Source organism: Chlorocebus sabaeus, chromosome 5, assembly GCF_047675955.1.
Source record: "Chlorocebus sabaeus isolate Y175 chromosome 5, mChlSab1.0.hap1, whole genome shotgun sequence".
Lineage (NCBI taxonomy): Eukaryota > Metazoa > Chordata > Mammalia > Primates > Cercopithecidae > Chlorocebus > Chlorocebus sabaeus.
Genome location: NC_132908.1, coordinates 65,919,861 through 65,943,617, shown reverse-complemented (window position 1 = coordinate 65,943,617; position 23,757 = coordinate 65,919,861). Strand labels below are relative to the sequence as shown.

The 23,757-nt window shown below is 43.5% G+C and overlaps 1 protein-coding gene across 1 annotated transcript in view; it reads right to left on the bottom strand.

The window, feature by feature from the left end:
• The window catches only part of TANGO6 (transport and golgi organization 6 homolog), a 252,551-nt gene that overhangs the window by 104,916 nt on the left and 123,878 nt on the right, over positions 1–23,757 (bottom strand). Inside the window, exon 15 of the mRNA XM_007993836.3 lies at positions 10,726–10,866. Within this exon, the coding sequence (XP_007992027.1) occupies positions 10,726–10,866 (141 nt within the window). The remainder of the gene's footprint in view (positions 1–10,725; positions 10,867–23,757) is intronic.

Genomic DNA, 23,757 nt, shown 5'->3' with positions numbered 1-23,757 from the left:
TTCTGGCCATATTAGTATTTCCATTTATATTAATATAAATGTTTGTTGAATTGAACTACACTGATGCCAGCCTAGGCAGACTCAGCAGGGAGCATTTCATTTGATCCTCTGAGTTTTGATGAAAATTCCTTCTTTAAAAATATGTGAGCTCTAATTCTTGACTGTTGCTTATTGCTGCTGAAATCCGTGAATGCTAAACTCCCAGACTGGTACCAATTATTCACACTTCCAACCTCGCTTTTCACCTGAATTTAAGCCTGTGCTATGAAATAGAAATCTCTGAAAACTATCATTTAAAAGCTATTTTTCTTTCTTTTTTTTTTTGAGACGGAGTCTTGCTCTGTCGCCCAGGTTGGAGCGCAGTGGTGTGATCTCAGCTCACTCTGCCTCCCGGGTTCATGCCATTCTCCTGCCTCAGCCTCCCAAGAGCTGGGACTAAAGGCGCCTGCCATCACGCCCGGCTACTTTTTTTTGTATTTTTAGTAGAGACGGGGTTTCACCGCGTTAGCCAGGATGGTCTTGATCTCCTGACCTCATGATCCTCCCACCTTGGCCTCCCAAAGTGCTGGGATTATAGGCATGAGCCACGGTGCCCGGCCCTACAAAAGTTATTTTTCAAAAACGGACCTGCTGTGCTGTGATGACGATAAGGAACTGATGTAGCCTTGTGCCACACTCAACTGCAGGGTTTGGAGAATAAAAGGGACAGACATGACCACTTCTTCTGTGCCACACAATACTCTATACAGGCCTCTCCCTCCATGTACCAGGCTTCTTACCAATACGATTTGTACATGAGTTGACCTCTCCTTCTAAATGATAAGCTCCTTGCAGGAAGAGACCATTGTTTTTTCATGTTCCTGTTTCCAGCTACAGGCAGAGAACCCAACCACTCAGTAGCTACTCAATTAATGTTTCTGAACTGGACTACATTAATGTCCCATCCCCAGGATTAAGAAAAAATAAAAAATAAATGTTTTCAAGATAAAGAATTTTGAACATTAGAAAGAGCAACCAAATAACCTAGGAATTTATATGACTTAGAACTTGACAAAAACAGGAAACTAAATTAGAATTCAGAGAGTATTTGGGTGTTACTGTGGGCAGAGGTGGACATAAATTGTTTTTCCATCAAAGATTTCTGACCCAAGCTGGAGATTCAAATGAGAGCCACATACAAATAAGATGTAACTTCAGCCCAGTGCGGTGGCTCACGCCTGTAATCCCAGCACTTTGAGCGGCCAAGGCAGGAGGATCATTTGAGGCCAGGAGTTTGGGACCAGCCTGGGTACTGTTCTCTAAAAAAATAAAAATAAAAATAAAAAAAAGAAATAACAAGACCTGCAAATCTGAAAATCTGAGGTATCCTGAAGTGATGCAGGAGCAACACAGCATCAAAAAAAAAAAAAAAAAAGGCAACTTCATTTTCTCTTCTGATCCCTTTGGAGGAGAAGTAAATATTAGCAAGGAACATGAAATATTCTCTAAATGCAAAGGATAATTTAAAAATATACTTTAGCCGGGCACGGTGGCTTACGCCTGTAATCCCAGCACTTTGGGAGGACCAGACGGGCGGATCACAAGCTCAGGAGATCAAGACTATCCTGACTAACATGGTGAAACCCCATCTCTACTAAAAATACAAAAAAAAAAAAAAAAAAAAATTAGCCGGGCGTGGTGGCGGGCACCTGTGGTCCCAGCTACTCAGGAGGCTGAGGCGGGAGAAAGGCGTGAATCCGGGAGGCGGAGCTTGCAGTGAGCTGAGATCACGCCACTGCACTCCAGCCTGGGTGACAAAGCAAGACTCCGTCTCAAAATAAATAAATAAAAATAAAAATATACTTTAGTTCATTTTATGGTCTATTAAAAGAAAGGAAATAAAGGCTAAGAGGCATATATACAAAGGTACTAATAGAGGTGAAATAGAGGGCTAGGCATCATGGCTCATGCCTGTAATCCCAACACTTTGGGAGGCCGAGGTGGGAGGATTGCTTGAGCCCAGGAGTTGGAGACCAGCCTGGGCAACATAGTGAGACCCTGTCTCTACAAAAAAAAAAAAAAAAAAAAAAAAAAGGTCAGGCATGGTGGCTCACACCTGTAATCCCAGCACTTTGGGAGGCTGAGGTAGGCAGATCACCTGATGTCAGGAGTTCAAGACCAGCCTGGCCAACATGGTGAAATCTTGTCTCTACTAAAAATATAAAAATTAGCTGGTCATGGTGACAGGTGCCTGTAATCCCAGCTACTCGGGAGGCTGAGGCAGGAGAATCGCTTGAACCCAGCAGGCAGAGGTTGCAGTGAGCCGAGATTGTGTCACTGCACCGTAGCCTGGGCGACAAAGTGAGAGACTGTCTAAAAAAAAAAGGAATGAGATAGGCTAGAATTTAGTTAGGGCCAGCAGGATGACTGCATAGGTTGTATATTATACAACTCCAGGGCCAGGGCATGCCATTCATATAATGAGGACCCTAGGAGTTTATACAACAGCAGTGAACAACCTGCCTAATTATATGTGGCAGCCCTGGATTTAATACATTTGAGAGAAACAGAATGGCCCACATGGGCTCTAGAACAAGGTGTTTCAAGAGGGGCCTTACTGCCATTTTGAGCCACATCTTCTTTGCTGTAGGTGGCCATCCTGTGCATTTTAGGATGCCTGGCAGTATCCTGGGCCTCTACTACATGCCATAATAATCCCCTCCCCAGCCAGTTCTAACAACCAAAAGTGTCTCCAGACATTGCCAAAGAAAGAGAAGACATACGTTGAGTATCTCTTATCTGAAACACTTGGGACAGAAATGCTTTGGAGTTTTTCAGATTTTGAATTTTTTTGGAGTTTGGAGTATTTGCAGGATATGTACTGGTTGAACATCCCTAATCCTAAAATCTAAAATGCTCCAGTGAGCATTCCTTTGAGTATGTCATGTCAGTGCTCAAAACATTTTGAATTCTGGAGCATTCCAAATCAGGCATATGTGAGAAAGGAGTGTGGTCTACGGCAGATCAATTAATTCTCTAGGCAATCGCAAAAGGAAATACCCACAAAGATGCATTCAATTTCATTCAATTTGCCAAGAAACATCCCAATGACCAATTCATTATCTTGGGTGCAGTAATAGTAATATCAGGAACATATTACTAAACAGAAAATATGTTATATTTTAAGAGAAGTTTTAAGAAATGCAATGGGCTGGGTGCAGTGGCTCACGCCTATAATTCCAGCATTTTTGGAGGCCGAGGCGGGTGGATCACCTGAGGTCAGGAGGTCGAGACCAGCCTGGCCAACATGGCAAAACCCCGTCTCTACTAAAAATACAAAAATTAGCCAGGTGTCGTGGCTCATGCCTGTAATCCCAGCTACTCAGGAGGCTGAGGCAGAAGAATTGCTTGAACCTGGGAGGTGGAGGTTGCAGTGAGCTGAGACCACACCACTGTACTCCAGCCTGGGCAACAGAGCAAGACTCCGTCTCAAAAAAAAAAAAAAAAAAAAAGAAAAAAGAAATGCAATGACATGTAACAATCCACAAGTTATTGTCAACATTGACATTGGACCACATAAGAGGAAACAGATGGAAAAACATTTGGAATGATCGGTAATTTAACAACGTGTTAAGATTAAATTTCTAGGAATACAAAAACTCCTAAATTGTTCCTTAAATAAAAGAGACTGAACCAAAATCTTTCCACAATTCTTTTTTTTTTTTTTTTTTGGAGACAGAGTCTCACTCTGTTGCCCAGGCTAGAGTGCAGGGGTGTGATCTCAGCTTACTGCAACCTCTGCCTCAGGGATTGAAGAGATTCTCCTGTGTCAGCTTCCTGAGTAGCTGGCACTACAGGCGCGTGCCACCACGCCTGGTAATTTTTTGTATTTCTAGCAGAGACAGGGTTTCACCATGTTAGACAGGATGGCCTGGATCTCCTGCTCTCATGATCTGCCCGCCTCAGCCTCCCAAAGTGCTGGGATTACAGGCGTGAGCCACCTCGCCCAGCCTCCTTCTACAATATTTTCTACATTGAAACGTAGACATAAAAATATATAAAGCCTCGCTGGGAGTGGTGGCGCACACCTATAGTTCCATAACAACCTCAAACTCCTGGGCTCAAGCGATCCTCCCACCTTGGAGTCCTTAGTAGCTGGAACCATACGTGCAGTGGCTCATGTGCATAATCCCAGCTAATCATGGGGCTAAGGTAGGAGCACTGCTTGAGCCCAGGAGTTCAAGTCCAGCCTAGGCAACATAGCAAGATCCTATCTCAATAAAAAAAAATATATATATATATGTGTGTGTGTGTGTGTGTGTGTATATATCTGTCTCTCTATCGCTCTCTATCTATATATAGATTTAAATATATATAAATCTATATAGAGAGAGCGATAGAGAGACAGACAGAGAGATTCATACTTATGTAATCCTGGTTTGAGAAACCTGTTCTCTGTATAAGAGAAAAATCATAAGGGAAAAGACAGATTTATCTTCATTGAAATTAAAAACTTCTGTGTGTCAAAAACAAAATGAAACAGAAAATATGAACAAAATAAAAGAAAATATTTATGATATAAATGTCAATGGTTCAAGATATTTAAATACATAAAATTTTTAAAAATCAAAAAATAAGGGCCGGGTGCGGTGGCTCACGTCTGTAATCCCAGCAGTTTGGGAAGCCAAGGCGGGCGGATCACGAGGTCAGAAGTTCAAGACCAGCCTGGCCAGCATGGTGAAACCCCATCTCTACTAAAAATATTTTAAAAAAATTAGCTGGGCATGGTGGCACACGCCTGTAGTCCCAGCTACTCAGGAGGCTGAGGCAGGAGAATTGTTTGAACCTGGCAGGCAGAGGTTGTAGTGAGCTGAGATTGCACCATTGCACTCCAGCCTGGGCAACAGAGTGAGACTCTGTCTCAAAAAAAAAAAAAAAAAAGTCAAAAACCAAAATCGATACCATAATGAAAAAACAATGGACTAAAACCTAGAACGTGTAATTCTCATACACACATGCATACCCTCCACATATACAGAATCTTAGCTAGTCAATATATGGAAAAATATTTAACCTTATCAATTGAATAAATGGAAATAAAAACAAGATAGCATTCCTTTATATATCTTCTTCATAAAGATTTTTAAAAATGATAATACATGGGCCGGGCGCGGTGGCTCAAGCCTGTAATCCCAGCACTTTGGGAGGCCGAGACGGGCGGATCACAAGGTCAGGAGATCAAGACCATCCTGGCTAACAAGGTGAAACCCCGTCTCTACTAAAAAATACAAAAAACTAGCCGGGCAAGGTGGCAGGCGCCTGTAGTCCCAGCTACTCGGGAGGCTGAGGCAGGAGAATGGCGTGAACCCGGGAGGCGGAGCCTGCAGTGAGCTGAGATCCGGCCACTGCACTCCAGCCTGGGGGACAGAGCCAGACTCCATCTCAAAAAAAAAAAAAAAAAAAAAAGTTAATACATAGACTATATCGTACTTTTGAGGGTACAAACATTGATAATATAAACTGGCACAGCCTCTCTGGAAGACATTTTAGCAATGAATATCTTCAAAAATATTCCTGGGCCGGGTGCAGTGGCTCACGCCTGTAATCCCAGCACTTTCGGAGGCTGAGGTGGGTGGATCACCTGAGGTCAGGAGCTTGCGACCAGCCTAGCCAACGATGAAATCCCATCTCTACTAAAAATACAAAAATTAGCTGGACGCAGTGGCAAGCGCCTGTACTCAGAAGGCTGAGGCTGGAGAATCTCTTGAACTTGGGAAGTGGAGGTTGCAGTGAGCCAAGATCACACCACTGCACTCCAGCCTGGACGACAGAGCAAGACTCCATCTCAAGGAAAAAAAAAAAAAAAATTCATATACTTCAGGCTGGGTGCTGTGGCTTACACCGTAATCTCAGCACACTGGGAAGTGGAGGTGGGAGGATCACTTGAGCCCAGGAGGTTGGGATCAGCCTGGGAAACACAGCAAGACCCCATCTCCGTAAAAAATTTAATAAATAGCCGGGTATGGTGGCGCACACCTGTGGTCCTTGCTACTCGGGAAGCTGAGGAAGGTGGATCAGACTGACAGGTCAAGGAAGCAGTGAGCCATCATCGCACCACTGCATTCCAGCCTGGGGAACAGAACGATACCCTGCCTCAAAAAATAAAATAAAATAAAATCATATATGTTATGTACTTTACTGTATATATATACTACCTCAATTTTTTTTAATGGAAAGAAAAAAAGCTCCTGCTGATTTTGCACCATGATCTAGTGGCAGGAAGACAAGTAGGTGTGGCTAGGGAACTAGCATGATGAGAGAGGTAACATAGTATACTGCACCCTGCTCCCACGGGTGGGCCGCATTCTCCCACCAACTCCCACCACTGCAGAGAAGAGGTAGAGGTGGGGAGACAGCAAGGCCTAGGCTGATGGAACTAGGGGATTTATTAGAAAAGCCTTACCAAGCGGCTGTTCACAGCATTTCCACAACACTAGAAAACTAAGAATATTGGCTATGTTGTCAAAATGGGCTTTAATGTTACTCAAAGGATTTCAACACACCACTTCATCTATGTACCAGGACAAGTTGATGATGTGAAACAGAAACTAGCAGTTAAAGCTAAGGCTGTGTTTACAATTGGACACTCTGAAGAGTAGGCTACACAAAGAAGGGAACTTTGAGAATCAGTGGAATTTGCTTTGAAATGCCAGAAGGCTGTTTTGGAAATTGGGCTAATTATAAGAGTATGTAAGGAGGAGTGAGGCCTCACCTCAACTGTATCCAGCCCTTCATCCCCACCTCCACTCTCACCCCAGGAAATCATTTGGACTGGCCAATGGGGACTCTGAAATATGTACTTTTAGTGTTTATCATCCCAAAGGTAGAGGTCTACCAGAGAAAATACATGTTGATGTTGTCTGTGTATGGTTTATATTCTTCTTAGCTCTGATAATCCCAGTGGTGCACCCTTCACACCTACTGTGAGAGAATGATTTCTTATAATGGTGTACTTGTCTGGCATGTTTTAGATTCAAATTCAGAACTAAGGCAAATATAGAAAGTTTATCTTTCTTCTTAGAAAAAAAGTATTTTTAAATTTCACTCTTAGCTGGGTGCGGTGGCTCATGCCTGTAATCCCAGAACTTTGGGAGGCCAAGGCGGGCGGATCACCTGAGGTCAGGAGTTCGAGACCAACCTGTCCAACATGGTGAAACCCTGTCTCTACTAAAAATACAAAAATTAGCCAGGCATGGTGGTGCGGGCCTGTGGTCCCAGTTACTCGGGAGGCTGAGGCAGGAGAATCAGTTGAACCCAGGAGGCGGAGTTGCAGTGAGCCAAGATGCTGCCACTGTACTCCAGTCTGGGTGACAGACATCTTTTTTTTTTTTTTGAGACGGAGTTGGGCTCTGGTGCCAGGCTGGAGTTGCGGTGGTGAAATCCCGGCTCACTACAACCTCCGCTTCCCAGGTTCAAGAGATTCTCCTGCCTCAGCCTCCTGAGTAGCTGGGACTACAGGCACATGCCACCACGCCCAGCTAAGTTTTGTATTTTTATATTTATTTATTTATTTATTTGAGAAGGAGTCTCACTTTGTCTCCCAGGCTGGAGTGCGGTGGCGCCATCTCGGCTCACTGCAAGCTCCGCCTCCCGGGTTCACGCCATTCTCCTGCCTCAGCCTCCCAGTAGCTGGGACTACAGGCGCCCGCCACCACGCCTGGCTAATTTTTTGTATTTTTAGTAGAGACGGGGTTTCACCGTGTTAGCCAGGATGGTCTCGATCTCTTGACCTCGTGATCCGCCCGCCTTGGCTTCCCAAAGTGCTGGGATTACAGGCGTGAGCCACCGCGCCCGGCCAAGTTTTGTATTTTAGTAGAGTTGGGGTTTCATCCTGTTGGCCAGGATGGTCTCGCTCTCTTGACCTCGTGATCTGCCCGCCTTGGCCTCCCAAAGTGCTGGGATTACAGGCATGAGCCACCGCACCCAGCTAAGACTCCATCTCAAAAAATAAAAATAAAAATAGATAAACAAATAAACAAATTTCACTCTCTGTGACATGAATCCATTGGTCAGAAAAAAAATAAAATAAATTTCACTCTCAAGTAATTCTCCTTTCACTGATAAAAGAATTTAAGTGGTTGGAGACCTAGGTTCTATCATCCTTAGCCAGAAGAGTCACCTAGAAATTGGGAAAATTAAGGGCTATGTCCATCAAAACAGTACATGGCTATATGGAATTTCTATAAATCCTTTGACATGCTGATGAACGAGGAATTCAGTGTGATCTCCTGATGCAAATGGCAAAAAGCTACCCCACCTCCACTTTGTTCTCCAAAATCTTCCTCTACCGGATAAAGAGTAAATTTACAAGTTTTACTAGAGCTCACAGACAAATTGGCCAAGCTGAAGTTGAGATTGTATCTTCTTTTTCTGCCTTAGATAACAGACTAGTGAATATATAATGGAATTACTAAAAAGTCAAGGACAAATACAGCAGTACTTGAGAAGTGCTGATATAATTTAAAGAATAAAAGAAGTGTGGCACTGTTATTAAGCCAAATATTAACCACCAACAGCTATACTTTATAACACAATTTGATATAGGCCATGCATGACAAGAACACAGCCCTAAAACGGAACCTCATTCTCAAAATTCAATATGGCAGCTAGCTGGCTCAAATGGACACTGTACACCACTGGCTCTCACCTGTATGATTGATTTGCCTTATTTTAAGGCTGCTAGTGATATTCAGTGTGACAGCTAATGGTTAAGTCTGTGGAGCACAGGTTAAAGAAATGAATCTTTTCTCAATTCTATGTTATATAGCCCAGTATAAAAAAATCCAAAGTGTACTTGCTGGCTTATGGAGAAATTCATCTTAATTTAACCTCTCTCTTCGAATGAACTATTGTTTTCTTTGTCCTTGTTCCCTAGGGTCCCACCTCCTAGCTTCATATGAACACTCAATAAACAGCAAAAAGTATTTGTTTTCCTTCATTTTTAATCTTTAAAAAATGTTTACATCATTTTTGCATAGGCAAAAATAAAATTTTACTGAGCCCTTATTGTATGCCAAATACCACTGTAAGAATTACCTTATTTAATCTTTACAGCAGCCCTATGAGTTAAGTGTTATTAATAACCGAATTCTGGCTGGGTGCAGTGGCTCATGCCTGTAATCCCAGCACTTTGTGAAGCCCAGGTGGGAAGACTGCTTGAGGCCAGGAGTTCAAGACCAGCCTGGGCAACATAGTAAAACCCCGTCTCTACAAAAATACAAAAATTAGCCAGGCGTAGTGGCATGTACCTCTAGTCCCAGCTATTCAAGAGGCTGAAGTAGAAGGATAAAGGCTAAGAGGCATATATACAAAGGTTCTAATAGAGGTGAAATAGAGGGCTGGGCACCATGGCTCATGCCTGTAATCCCAACACTTTGGGAGGCTGAGGCAGGAGGATTGCTTGAGTTCACGAGTTTGAGACTAGCCTGAAAACGCAGTGATACCCCACTTCTACTGAGAAAAAAAAAAAAAAAAAGCAGCGGCAGTTCAGGATTTGAAGTGAGGCAGTGTAAGTCTAGAGCCTATCCCTTAACTACTATTCTCAGTTTATACAGCCTAGAGCAACTTCCTTCAAGTTGGTGGTTCAATTCCCAGCACTATCACTTACCAGCTGAATGAGTCTTGGACAAATTGCTGAATATGTTTGAGCTACAGTTTCTTAATCTGTAAAATGGGTTTAGTAACAGCCTCTTTACAAGATTTGTTGGGAAATTAGATGAGATTATATATATGGACAACCTGGCATACAGCAGACATTCAGCAAGAGTCAGCACTCTTCCTTCCCTGCTTGACATTTCTCTTCTTTATTCTGAGTCTCGCTCTGCTGCCCAGGCTGGAGTGCAGTGGTATAATCATTGCTCACTGCAGCCTCGACTTCCCAGGCTCAGGTGATCCTCCCACCTCAGCCTCCTGAGTAGCTGGGACTACAGGTGTGTGCCACCATGCTTGGCTAATTTTTGGTAGAGACAGGGTTTTGCCATGTTACCCAGGCTGGTCTTGAACTCCTGCCAAGCCTAAAGCGATCCTCCCAAAGTGCTGAGATTACAGGCGTGAGCCATGGTGCCCAGTCGACATTCCTCTTCTTTTTGCTTAAGTGTGAGACTTCTCATTCCAGCTCCACTGAAAATCAGGGTCCAACACAGCTTCCGGGGAAGGAGACTAAGCAGTTTTTTTGTTGTTGTTATTTTTGAGACGGAATCTCATTTTGTTGCCTAGGCTGGAGTGCAGTGGCGCAATCTCAACTCAACCACAACCTCTGCCTTCCAGCTTCAAGCGATTCTTCTGCCTCAGCCTCCCGAGTAGCTGGGATTACAGGCGTGCACCACTATGCCCAGCTATTTTTTGTATTTTTAGTAGAGACGGGGTTTCACCACGTGGACCAGGCTGGTCTTGAACTCCTGACCTCAGATGATCCACCTGCCTCGGCCTCCCAGAGTGCTGGGATTACAGGCATGAGCCACCACACCTGGCCAGAGACTAAACAGTTTTAAGAAAAAGGACATTGTTGCGTTCAGTCTCATAGTAGGGATCTGAGTATTTCCTAAATTCCTAAATGGGTACTAGTTCATCCCAGCCCTCAAACTACCCTCACCACGCTAGTATAACAAGCCCCCAGGTACACACACTTTGGTTTCAAAGACACTGATCTTCCATCCTTTTCCAGGTGGATGGAACAAGAAAACTCACCTAATGCCCTGACGATTCGCATCAGGACTTCCCCGACTTTCATTCTGGTCTCTGGTGTGTGCTTGTCTTTGCTGCTGTCATATTGAGCCAACAGGTCTGGCAAGATTTTCTCAGGATAGACATCTGAGAGCAGGGCAACCCCTAGGGTTGAAAACAAAAAGAAAGGATGCATTACTGTTTAGGATCGAAAGGCAAATAAACCAGTCACTCTGTGATGGGATGAACACAGAGATGCTGAAAACCATCTCTACAGCTCTTCCAGCAAGGGCTGCCTGTTGTTTGGAAAGTCAGCATAGTGAATGGAATGAAGATGAGCCTGGTAGTTGAGACTCCTGCATTTCTCTAGTCCCAGTCTGATATGATCTCTAAGGTCACTCCCAGCACTGATGTTCTAAGATCTAGGCAGTGCCTCCTGCCTTTGCTGCAGTTCTCCATTCCTGCATGATTTTCCTCTGTAGAATAGCCAGTGATGGGAGCAATTTCTACAAGGAAACATTTTCAGAGCATCCTAGACATGATCAATATTAGATCTAAGCTCATGGCTGAGTTTCCTAATCAACAGAAATAGGGAAGACCCTGACCCTGAGTCCCCCTTCGTAGGACTTGCTGATCCTCTCTCCCATCCACAGCAGCGCCTTCTAAATGTGTAGCCTGGAACAGTGTTATCATAATCTGAGCCCAGCCCCATACTCAGCAAGCTTTATAGGGGTGGCAGGGAGGTGAGAGGTGACCAGACAGATCCAGAACAAAACCTCTGGTCGGCCTCAAAACTATGTAACTACAAATTATATGATTCGTGTCTATACTGTTGTTTATTCCTATTTTCTCTCATTAGTATTTAGCAGAGAACAGGAAAAAGGTTACACACTGTAAAGAACAGTGAGGAAAAAGAAAAAAGGTAAAGAAGGAATAGGTAGAAATAGGGGTTCCAGGATGAGAATCCACTTCTACCTCAAACACCCTGGCCCATCAACTCTGCTTTGGGTTTTTCCAGTAATCTCCTCATTGGTCTCCCTGCTTCTACTCTTTTCATCCATTGCAGCTGGAGCTATTTGGTTTGAATCATAAGTCTGGCCCCTTCATTCTTCTGCCCAGACCCCTCAGTGGTATCCCTTCTCCCCTGAATATGAGCAGTCCCCACCCACCGCCTTCCTTTGTTCTCTCTCTGATCTCATCTTTTAACACTCTCCCTTGCTTCCTGGCCTCCTTGCTATTCTCCAGTAGACCAAGTGATCCTGGCCTGGAGCAGTCGGTCTCACTTCCCCTCTGCATCGGCTGCTCCTCCTGGTGGCCTCACAGCTTGCTCCCAAACCCTATCATGTCTCTGCTCACAGATCACATTTGTCACATCTAAAACGGCAGCCTCCTTCCCCTACCACTCTTTACCCCTCTCAATCTGCTTCATTTGTCTTAGCACTTAATATCACCTGACAGGTTGTGTATTTCCTTATTGTCTGCTCTCCTCCTTGGAATGTGAACTCTATAATAAAGTCAAGGATTTTCTTTTGTTCCCTGCTGTATCCCCAATGCCTAGAAGAGTCCTAGCATGTGTCGGGTGCTCAGTAACTACTTACTAAATGAATGAATGGAGGAATGGATGGATGAGTAAAAAGGGTTCAAAAATACAGTCCTGATATAAATTTCAGGAATTAAGAAAGAGAGGATGGGGAAGAAGTAATATAAATGCTTGAGAAATCTATACTTATTTTTCATCTAAGTTTACCATTCTCATGTTTAAACTGACAGCCTTGCAGGCAAAGTCTACGTGCAGCTTTTTATGTTACAGGTTGTGATTCCATTCTCTTCTAAATCACATCCACACTCTTCACTGGGCTTCTTATCCGCCGCATCTGCTGAGCTGTGAAGGCGGAGCACCTGCTGAGGGCTGCACCTGTCTGCCCATCCTCCTTTCTGCCCTCCCCACCCCCACCTTTCCTTGCTTCCAAAGAGCCTGGGAGGTCTCTCCATGTGGTCCTAAGCCAACACCTCTGCATGTGGTCCTAAGCCACACTTCAAATCCAGAGTCCAATTTACACAAGCAGAAGCTCTGCTCTTAAGAGAGATTCAGGTTGTGGCACAACACTGTCGCCAAAATGTGACACTGTAGTAGTAGTTCACTCTATTATGTAAAATGTGAAGTCCTTGGGGGTTCAACATGGAGTTATGGAATATTGTAGCATAGAAAAAAAAAAATCTGCATCGGCTGGGCGCGGTGGCTCACGCGTGTAATCCCAACACTTTGGGAGGCCGAGGCGGGCAGATCACTTGAGGTCAGGAGTTCAAGATCAGTCTGGCCAACATGGTGAAACCCCATCTCTACTAAAAATACAAACAGTTAGCTGGGCGTGGTAGTGGGTGTCTGTAACCCCAGTTACTCAGGAGGCTGAAGCAGGAGAATCACTTGAACCTGGGAGGAGGAGGCTGCAGTGAGCCGAGATCGCACCACTGCACTCCAGTCTAGGCAACAATAGCGAAACTCCATCTCCAAAAAAAAAAAAAAAAAAAGTCTGAGGCTTAAGGGTAAGTGAACTGTTTGCTAAGAGAAAGAAGAGGGGGCTAGGTGCAGTGGCTCACACCTGTAATCCCAGCACTTTGGGAGGCTGAGGTGGGAGGATCACGTGAGGCAAGGAGTTTGAGGCCAGTCTGGGCAACACAGGGAGACCCCATCCCTATAAAAATATTTTTTAAAAAATTAGCCAGGTCCACAATCCTCCTGCCTCGGCCTCCGAGTAGCTGGGATTACAGTTGCCTGCCACCAAGCCTGGCTAATTTTTATATTTTTAGTAGACACAGGGTTTCACCATGTTGGCCAGGCTGGTCTCGAACTCCTGAGGTGATCCGCCCTCCTCGGTCTCCCAAAGTGCTGGGATTACAGGCGTGAGCCACTGCGCCCGGCCCATAACTACTTTCTAAAATGAGTTATCAACTCAGAAAATCTGGTGGGTGTTTCCCTATGACTTTGCAATGGAAAACAGTAGAAAAATGGGATTTGCTTTATACAACTTTGACCTATTTCTAGCTTTTCTGAAACCTATTACTAAAGTCCCTCCTACTGTTGTTTATTCCTATTTTCTCTCATTAGTCTTTAGCACAGAACAGTCATTTACTTCTGTGAACATACTATCCTGGCCAAATGAGCTCTGGACTTCCTCTCTGTAGTGGACAGACGTGTGATTACACATAGCATCCACTCTCTCTTCTGGTAACACCACTATGGTGTTCTTTTGGAGAAATATCCCTTTCTTACTCTTGGTCTGTGTGGTTTGAGTGGGCTAACTATACCCACTTTCTCCCCCTCCAGGTGTCAACTTGTATCCCAGGCTGGCCAGTTAGGATCTTCCATTCCATCCCCACCACCATGATTGGTTCAGGAATGGGGAATGACTAACCTGGAGCTGCCAGTGGCCACCATATGGAAAAAGCCCACCCAAGAATGACACCAACACAGAGGAGAGCCCACCTGAGAGGGAGGGAGAAGAGGAAGAGACCCGGTGGCATCTTTTCAGCTCCCGGACCCAGGTGTACTCTACCCACTCGACTTTCTGGACACAAAAGCCAATAAAGACCCTCTAATGCTCATACCAGTTTGACTGTTTTTCAATTAAAAGAATCCTAACACACCCTTTTTCAGATTAACAATGATTTTTCAGATTTTTTTTTTTTCTTTTCCTATAATGCTAAACTTTAAACTCATTAGGGAGCTTTTAGCTCTCCCGGTCTTCCATAAAAAGGTTGCCAAAGCAAAGCGCAGTTTCCTTGCTTCCCACAGTCCCAGGTCTACTAGCAATTGTTTATCTTCCTGCTGGCCTGCTCCACGGACGGCTGCCAAATGGCTGGCTGTTTGAGTTTTACCTTCTAGGATACAGGTGCCACCTATGAGTTTATAAATCCCTGGAGAATAAGAGTACAGTTCCCCCTTTATTCACCAAGCAGTGAAGAGAGTCATACATGATGGTTAACAACGTATAAAAATGAAAGGGACGAGATTGTGTGGCTGTTTTTATTTATTTCGAAAAAACTTTCTGTACTTTGGCACTCTGTGGAAGCATGGCCATAAACCTTCACATGACCATGGGCCCATCACACTTGATAATTCCTTTGTGACTTGAAAATGGGGTAATTTCTGGGTCAGTACAAGATTCAAGAAAACATCACACATCAATCCCTTTGGCCATGAGACCCAAAGGACTATGTGAGAGAGACCTCTTTCCATTCTGATCGTAGGAAACTAGCTATACATTTTAGGATGTGGTGCAACAGATGAGATATAGAGAAGGTAAAACTGAATCCAAACTGGCAAGAGTTCACAGAAGCATTCTGAAATTTTTTTTGGAGGCAATGCATAGAATATTGGTAAATTAACATAACTAAAAAAATGTTAGGCTGGATGCAGTGGCTCACGCCTGTAATCCCAGCACTTTGAGAGGCCAAGGCGGGTGGATCACCCAAGGTCAGGAGTTCGAGACCAGCCTGACCAACACGGTGAAACTCCTGTCTCTACTAAATACAAAAAATTAGCTGGGTGTGGTAGCGGGTGCCTGTAATCCCAGCTACTTGGGAGGCTGAGACAGGAGAATCACTTGAACCCAGGAGGCAGAGGTTGCAGTAAGCCAAGATTGCAACATTGCACTCCAACCTGGGCAACGAGAGCGAAAACTCCAACTCAAAAAAAAAAAAAAAAACAGGCCGGGTGCGGTAGCTGACACCTGTAATCCCAGCACTTTAGGAGGCTGAGGTGGCCGGATCACGAGGTCAGGAGTTCGAGACCAGCCTGGACAATATGGTGAAACCCCGTCTCTACTAAAATTACGAAAATTAGCTGGGTATGGAGGCATGCGCCTGTAGTCCCGGCTACTAGGGAGGCTGAGGCAGGAGAATCTCTTGAACCTAGGAGGCGGAAGTTACAGTGAACCAAGATCACACCACTGCACTTCAGCCTGGGCAACAAGGTGAGACTCTGTCTCAAAAAAAAAAAAAAAAAAAAAAAAGTTATTACAATAACTACATGTAACAAAAAAGACTGTCAACTTTGTAAAATAACTGTTTTTTTTTCTTCCCCCAAGACTTCCCTGAAAGCCACAAACATATTTTGGTCAAAACAGTGTTTACTTCAAGATGATCCCACAGCATGTTAACTCAGTGATTCTGAGTAGTGAAAGGAGTTTGGGTGTCGTGTACTTTTACTCAGTACTCTTGCATTAACAGGAAAGTCAGTCTAAAATGTCTTTGCTAACTGGCTGTGTCCCAGGAAACTGCTAAGCCATTCCTACTTCAAAACTAACCTGCCTCATTTCTCCTGGGCAGATAACAACCTCCCAAAATACCCACAGCAACCCGGAAAACCACCTACTCACTCAAAACTCACAGGTATTTCTGCCAGCAAAACTGCAAGAAACACAAAAACCCACACATTGTATAATTCCATTGAAATGAAATGTCCAGAATAGGCAAATCTCTACATAGGGAAAGTAGATTTAGTGGTTACCCGAGGCTGTGGTAGTTTGAGAAAGTGGGGAGTGACTGCTAATAGTTACAAAGTTTCTTTCTGGGGTGACAAAAAACATTCTAAAACAGGGGTCCCCAATCCCCAGGCCACGGACTAGTACTGGGCATGGCCTGTTAGGAAAGGGACCACAGGGCAGGAGGTGAGCAGCAAGGGAGTATTACTACCTGAGCTCCGCCTCCTGTCAGATCACTGGAGGCAACAGATTCTCCCAGGAGTGTGAACCCTATTGTGAATTGCACATGCAAGGGATCTAGGTTGTGTGCTCCTTATGAAAATGGAAAGTCTGATGATCTGAGGTGGAACAGTTTCATTCTGAATCTATCCCCACTCTCCCAACACCGCCCCGTCCATGGAAAAACTGTCTTCCACGAAACCAGTCCCTGGTGCCCAAAAAGTTGGGGACCATAGTTCTAAAATTCCAGCCTGGGCAACACAGCCACACCCCATCTCTACAAAAATTTAAAAAATTAGCCAGATAGGCTGGGCACAGTGGCACACACCTGTAATCACAGCACTTTGGGAGGCTGAAGTGGGTGGATCACTTGCAGTCAGGGGTTTGAGACCAGCCTGGCCAACATGGCAAAAACTCCGTCTCTACTAAAAATACAAAAATTAGCAGGGCATGGTGGTACATGTGTGTACTCCCAGCTACTTAGGAGGCTGAGGCAAGAAAATCGCTTGAACCCAGAAGGCAGATGTTGCAGTGAGCCAAGATCGTGCCGCTGCACTCTAGCCCGAGTGACAGAGCGAGACACTGTCTCAAAAAAAAAAAAAAAAAAAAAAAATTAGCCAGACACGGTGGTGCATGACTGTAGTCCTAACTACTTGAGAGGCTGAGGCAAGTGAGTCACTTGATCCCAGTAATTCAAGGTTTAGTGAGCTAGCATAATGCCACTGCACTCAAGCCTTTGTGACAGAGGGAGACCCTGTCTCAAAATGTTAAAAACTTCTCAGATTGACTCTGGTGATGGTTACACTCTGAAAATATGCTAAAAACCAGTGCATTATTCCATTATTTATTTACGTATTTTTTGAGATGGAGTCTCACTCTGTTGCCCAGGCGGTTGGAGTGCAGTGGCACAATCTCAGCTCACTGCAACCTCTGCCTCCTGGATTCAAATGATTCTCCTGTCTCAGCCTCTTGAGTAGCTGGGACTACAGGTGCGCATCACCACACTCAGCTAATTTTTCCTATTTTAGTAGAAATGGGGTTTCACCATGTTGGTCTTGCTGGTCTCTAACTCCTGAACTCAGGCAATCCACCCGCCTTGGCCTCCCAAAGTGCTGGGATTACAGGCATGAGCCACTGCACCCGGCCTCATTTTTTGTTTTTTAAGACAGTCTTGCTCTGTCGCCCAGGATGGATTACTTTAGTATAATCACAGCTCACTGCAGCCTCAACTTCCCAGGCTCAAGTTATCCTCTCACTTCAGTATAGCTGGGACTATAGGTGTGTGCCACCACATGTGGCTAATTTTGTTTAGATTTGTAGAGACAAGGTCTTACTGTCACCTTGGCTGGTCTCAACACCTGGACTCAAGTGATCCTCCCACCCCAGCCTCCCAAAGTGTTGGGATTATAGGCGTGAGCTACTACGCCTGGTCTGAATTGTTCACTTTAAATGGATCAATGGTATGGTATGTGACTTATATCTCAAAAAGTTATTTTTAAGGAACTATAAGAAAGTATTTCATACCCGCCCTTTTAGGTTTTTATTTCTTATTTTAAAAATGTTATTATTATTATTTTGAGACACAGTCTTGCTTTGTGGCTCAAGCTGGAGTGCAGTGGCACAATCTCAGCTCACTGCAACCTCCAACTCCTGGATGCAAGCAACCCTCCTGCCTCAGCCTCTGGAGTAGCTGGGATCACAGGTATGCACCACCACACCTGGCTAATTTTTGTATTTTTAGTAGAGACGGGGTTTCACCATGTTGGCCAGGCTGGTCTTGAAATCCTGAGCTCAAGTGATCTGCCTGCCTTGGCATCCCAAAGTGCTGGGATTACAGGTGTGAGCTACCATGGCTGGCAGGTTTTTAGAACAGAAGAAAAAGGAAGAAAATAATATAGCATATCTTAAGTATAAAGAGAAATCACTGCCAAGAGCAGATTATCAGCTTCCTTCCGTATCCAAATCTGTTTTGGTTGCCCCTGCAGGGTGACAGTAGAAAGAGGGGGAAAATGAATTGTAACCCGTTACTTGATTAAAAAAGAAAATCAAAATTAGCCGGGCATGGGCTGGGCATGGTGGCTCACGCCTGTAATCCCAGCACTTTGGGAGGCCGAGGCGGGTGGATCAGGAGGTCAGGAGATCGAGACCATCCTGGCTGACATGGTGAAACCCCGTCCCTACGAAAAATACAAAAAAATTAGCTGGGCATGGTGGCATGTGCCTGTAGTCCCAGCTGCTGGGGAGGCTGAGGCAGGAGAATGGTGTGAACCTGGGAGGCAGAGCTTGCGATGAGCCGATATTGCATCACTGCACTCCAGCCTGGGTGACAGAGCAAGACTCTGTCTCAAAACAAACAAACAAACAAACAAACAAAACATTAGCCAGGCGTGGTGTCATGCACCTGTAATTCCCGCTACTCAGGAGGCTGAGGCAGGGGAATTGCTTGAACCAGGGAGGTGGAGGTTGCACTGAGCCGAGATCGTGCCACTGCACTCCAGCCTGGGTGACAGAGCGAGACTCCGTCTCAAAAAAGAAAAAAGAAAATCAAGTATTTTGCATTTCATACAATGCCTTGCATTCATAAGAAAATGGTGTATTACATTTAAAAGTCAAATTCTGTGGTATGCTAGAAATTCTACTCTAGAAATCTATCCTAATAGGTGTATTAACACAAGCAGGAAATTACTTATGTACAAAAATCATCACTGTAACACTATTCGTAACAGAAAAGACTGGAAACAAATTTTCATCAACAGAAAATTGATTAAGTTGTGGTCATTCATACAATGGAATATAATGCATCCGTTTAAAAAATGAATAAGGCCAGATACAGTGGCTTACGCCTGTAATCCCAGCATTTGAGAAGCCAAGGTAAGTGAATGAATTACTTGAGGCCAGGAATTCAAGACCTGCCAGGCCAACATAGCGAAACCCCGTCTCTACCGGGGAAAAAAAAAAAAAAGTGCCCTGAGACACATCCCTAGAATCCCAGCTACTCGGGGGATGGAGGCAGGAGAATCAGTTGAACCTAGGAAGCAGAGGTTACAGTGAGCCAAGATTGTGCCATTTAACTCCAGCCTAGGCAACAGAGCGAGACTCGGTGTTATACACACATACAAAAAAAATTAATATGTTTTTAAACAACTGTAATGAAATGAATTCTAAGATCTATTGTTAAGTAAAAAGCAAGGTGCAAAATCATCTCTATTGAATTCAACTATTTGAATAATAGTTAATAATAGTTAATAATAATATCGAATAATTCTGGAAGGATACTCAAGAAACTAATGATATTGATTGTTTCTGGGGAGGGAAACTGGGTGACAAGGGGACAGATGTGAGAGAGAGACTTTTTATTTTTGTGTCTTTTAGTAAGTTTAAATTTTTTTTTACTTTTAATTTGTTTAATTAACAAATAATAATTGCACATATTCATAGGGTACATGGTGATGTTTCCATAGCTATAATATAGTGATCAGATCAGGGTAATTAGCATATTCTTCACTCAAATATTTATCATTTCTCTGTGTTAGGAACATTTTGAATTTCGAATGATATAAATAAAATATACATTTTAAAAAAATCTGTGATAAATTTTAAAATTTATGTTTAAACATTTTAACAAATTTGTCTTTCAAAGTAGAACAGTCTCTTTTAGAGGTAAAAATGTAAAAAGAATTGCAACTAGGCCGGGAGCGGTGGCTCACGCCTGTAATCCCAGCACTCTGGGAGGCCCAAGCGGGTGGATCACCAGGTCAGGAGATCGAGACCATCCTGGCTAACACGGTGAAACCCCGTCTCTACTAAAAATACAAAAAAATTAGCCGGGCGTGGTGGCGGGCGCCTGTAGTCCCAGCTACTCGGGAGGCTGAGACAGGAGAATGGTGTGAACTCGGGAGGCGGAGCTTGCAGTGAGCCAAGATTGCGCCACTGCACTCCAGCCCGGGTGATAGAGCTAGACTCTGTCTCAAAAAAAAAAAAAAAAAAAAAAAAAAAAAAAGCAACTAACAGCAGAATGACCACAAACATTTGTATCCTCTTTCTCCTGAAATCTCACTAAAGTGACAAGGTGTAAAAAACGTATGAACCCACAACCAAGGAAAAAGACAATGGGATAGGTGTCAAAGGGTGAAGTCTGGGTAAACAGAACAAAACTAGAGCAAAATTATGATATGTGCATGATAGAGTGGCTGGATCTTTGGAAAATATATCAGTAAGTATATAGAAAAGGAAGCAAATGTGCAGGGAAGGCTGACGACTGCACTAGGCTCAGCACTGAATAACATCCAGACAGTGCCCAATGATTTAGCCAAAAAATTGTGATGGGAAATGGCAGGAGAAGTTGTTGGAGCAAGTGTACCTATGCGTGTGCACTAAGTCCACATCTAACATGTAGAAAGCAAGTAAGTCATGTCCAAAATTTTTTAAATCAAGAGAGGTCTGTGTAAGCATTTTATTTAGAAACAGAAAAAATTACTAGAAAAAACTACTTTAAAAAGGAGGGGTATGAAGATGTCAATCTCTGGGGATTGGAACTAGGGTACAAAAAGTAGGGCAAGGGGCTGGGCATGGTGGTTCACACCTGTAATGCCAGCACTTTGGCAGGCCAAGGTGGGCAGATCACTTGAGGGTCAGGAGTTCAAGACCAGCCTGGCTAACATGGTAAAATCCTACTAAACATACAAAAATTAGCCAAGCGTGGTAGCCCACACTTGTAATCCCAGTTACCATGGAGGTTGAGGTGGGAGGAATGCTTGAACCTGGGAGGTGGAGGTTGCAGTGAGCTAAGATTACACCACTGCACTGCATCCTGGGTGAGGTGACAGAGTGAGACTCTGTCTCAAGAAAAAAAGGGCAAAGACAAGCTTTTTTGACTCTTTATTTTATTATTATTATTTTTTTCAGACAGAGTTTTGCTCTTGTTGCCCAGGCTGGAGTGCAATGGTGCAATCTTGGCTCACCACAACCTCCGCCTCCCAGGTTCAAGCAATTCTCCTGCCTCAGCCTCCTGAGTAGCTGGGATTATAGGCATGTACCACCACACCCAGCTAATTTTGTATTTTTAGTAAAGACAAGGTTTCTCCATGTTGGTCAGGCTGGTCTCAAATTCCCGACCTCAGGTGATCCACCCGCTTTTTTGATTCTTTAAAGACTATGTTCAAAGTAATCAATAAAAATAAGTTCATTTAAAAAACTAGAAAGATATGAAAATGTATATTAATCTCTAGTGAAAGCTCTAATTAAAGAGAATAACAAATGATGGTTAAGAGAAGTGGGAAGGCACAATGAAATTTTCCTCCTGATTAAGAAAAGAGAATCACCAGTCTGTGATTGTCCTCTCTTGCAGATCTAAGTCACAAAGATAATAAATAACTCTAAAGAGAAGGAAATACCACCCTTTAGCAGGATACTTCAGTTGTTACGCATGCGAGACCTTTTATTATGATGGAAACTAACAATAATTTCAGCTCTAAGAATTCAGGAAGTTGCACAAACTGGGGAAGTTGGTTATTAAATAAAGGAAGTATGGGAAACTCAACTGAATAGCTGGGCTGTCTTTGTAATTAGAGTAAATGATAATGTCTAGCATGCCAATTTGATATTTAGTTTCTCTAAAGCTCCAAAGTTGTGTTAACTGTGGACAGGCCCCAACAAATTTATAAAGATTCAGGATGAGTGAATGTTACTTAGGCCTGAGGAAAAAACAGGGTTAGACGAAAGAGCTACTGAAGCATCCTGCTAAAGGGTGGTATTTTCTTCTCTTCAGAATTCTTTATTATCTTTGTGACTTAGAGCTGCAAGAGAGGACAATTACAGATTGGTGATTACCTTAATCAGGAGGAAAATTTCTTTGTGCCTGACCGCTTCTCTTAACCATCATTGATTGTTCTCTTGAAAATTTGTAAGAACCACACCCAATGTCTATCTCTTTAAATCAGGATCCAAATAATATATCTGAACACTAAGATAATGCCAATATATTTCCTTAAAGTGTTTTCTAATTCCCAGTTTGGAGGGGAAAAAGTAAAAACATGTGAATAATCTATATTTACTGACAGCCATTTTACTGGAAGCCTTTTGGATCATGAAATATTATTAATAAGTAAAACAATAACAGCAAATAAAGTAAAACAATAACTGAATGTTTTCAATATGCCATGTACAGTCCTAAGCACTTTGCATGCATTCATCCATTATGTTCCCAACAATCATCTGAAGTAGATACCACTGTAATTCCTTGAGAGAGAAGTTGAGGCCCAAAGAGTTGAGGAACAGAGAGGTGAAAATATGGCCCAAGATGACAGAGCTGCCATGTGGTGGGGCAGGACTGCAAACCTGGATGCTCAATCACTCTGCTACATGACAGTCCACCTGGCAGCAGTGCCTCAGAAAAAACACCTACTAGAATCATACTAGCTTTGCAAATCCTAACCCTCAAGATAGCAAACCTCATAGTTTCAGGCATATAAGGTCAGCCTCACTCCAAAAAAATCTCCTTTCTCATGGACTCCAAGGTCAGCATAAAGAGAGGAACTCTGCATCCCACATACACAGCCAGCATCCTCCACTGTGGCTAGCTGGGCTTCACAGGGACTGCTTTGCTCCTAGTTGGTATCTTTGTTTAGCATGTGGAAAAGGGAGGTAGTGATGTCAATGAAATTTACGAATGATTCTAACTTGAGGTGCTGCCAACATTAAGGATAACGGAAAAGCCATATGAAAGAAAATGGAGAACTTGGACTTTAATGAGTTTCCGTTTTCTAACCAGTGATTCTCAAACACCTTCACTCCACAACATCTTTATAGGCTACTGCAAGACCCCTAAATCTCTTGTTCTACTACACTCAAACAAATAAAACAAATCCAAAAACACAGCTGGGCACAGTGGCTCATGCCTGTAATCCCAGCACTTTGGGAGGTTGAGGAGGGTGGATCACTTGAAGCCAGGAGTTTCACCAGCCTGGCCAACATGGTGAAATCCCGTCTCTACTAAAAATACAAAAATTAGCCATGCGTGGTGGTGCACGCTTGCAAGCCCGGTTTCCTGGGAGACTGAGGCAGAATTGCTTGAACTCGGGAGAAGGAGGTTGCAGTGAGCCAAGACTGTGTCACTGCACTCCAGCCTGGGTGACAGAGCGAAACTCTGTCTCAAAATAAATAAATAAATAAATACATACATACATACATACATAAATACATAAATAAATAAAATAATAATTAAATAAAAAATAAATTAAAAAACAGCACTGGAAAGCTTATAGTCAGCCGTGCTGGGCTGCCTCTATCAAATACCTACGAATGAATCCCAGAGGGGAAGGAGAGAGCGGAAGACAGGAAAACTGTGCCTTAAGAA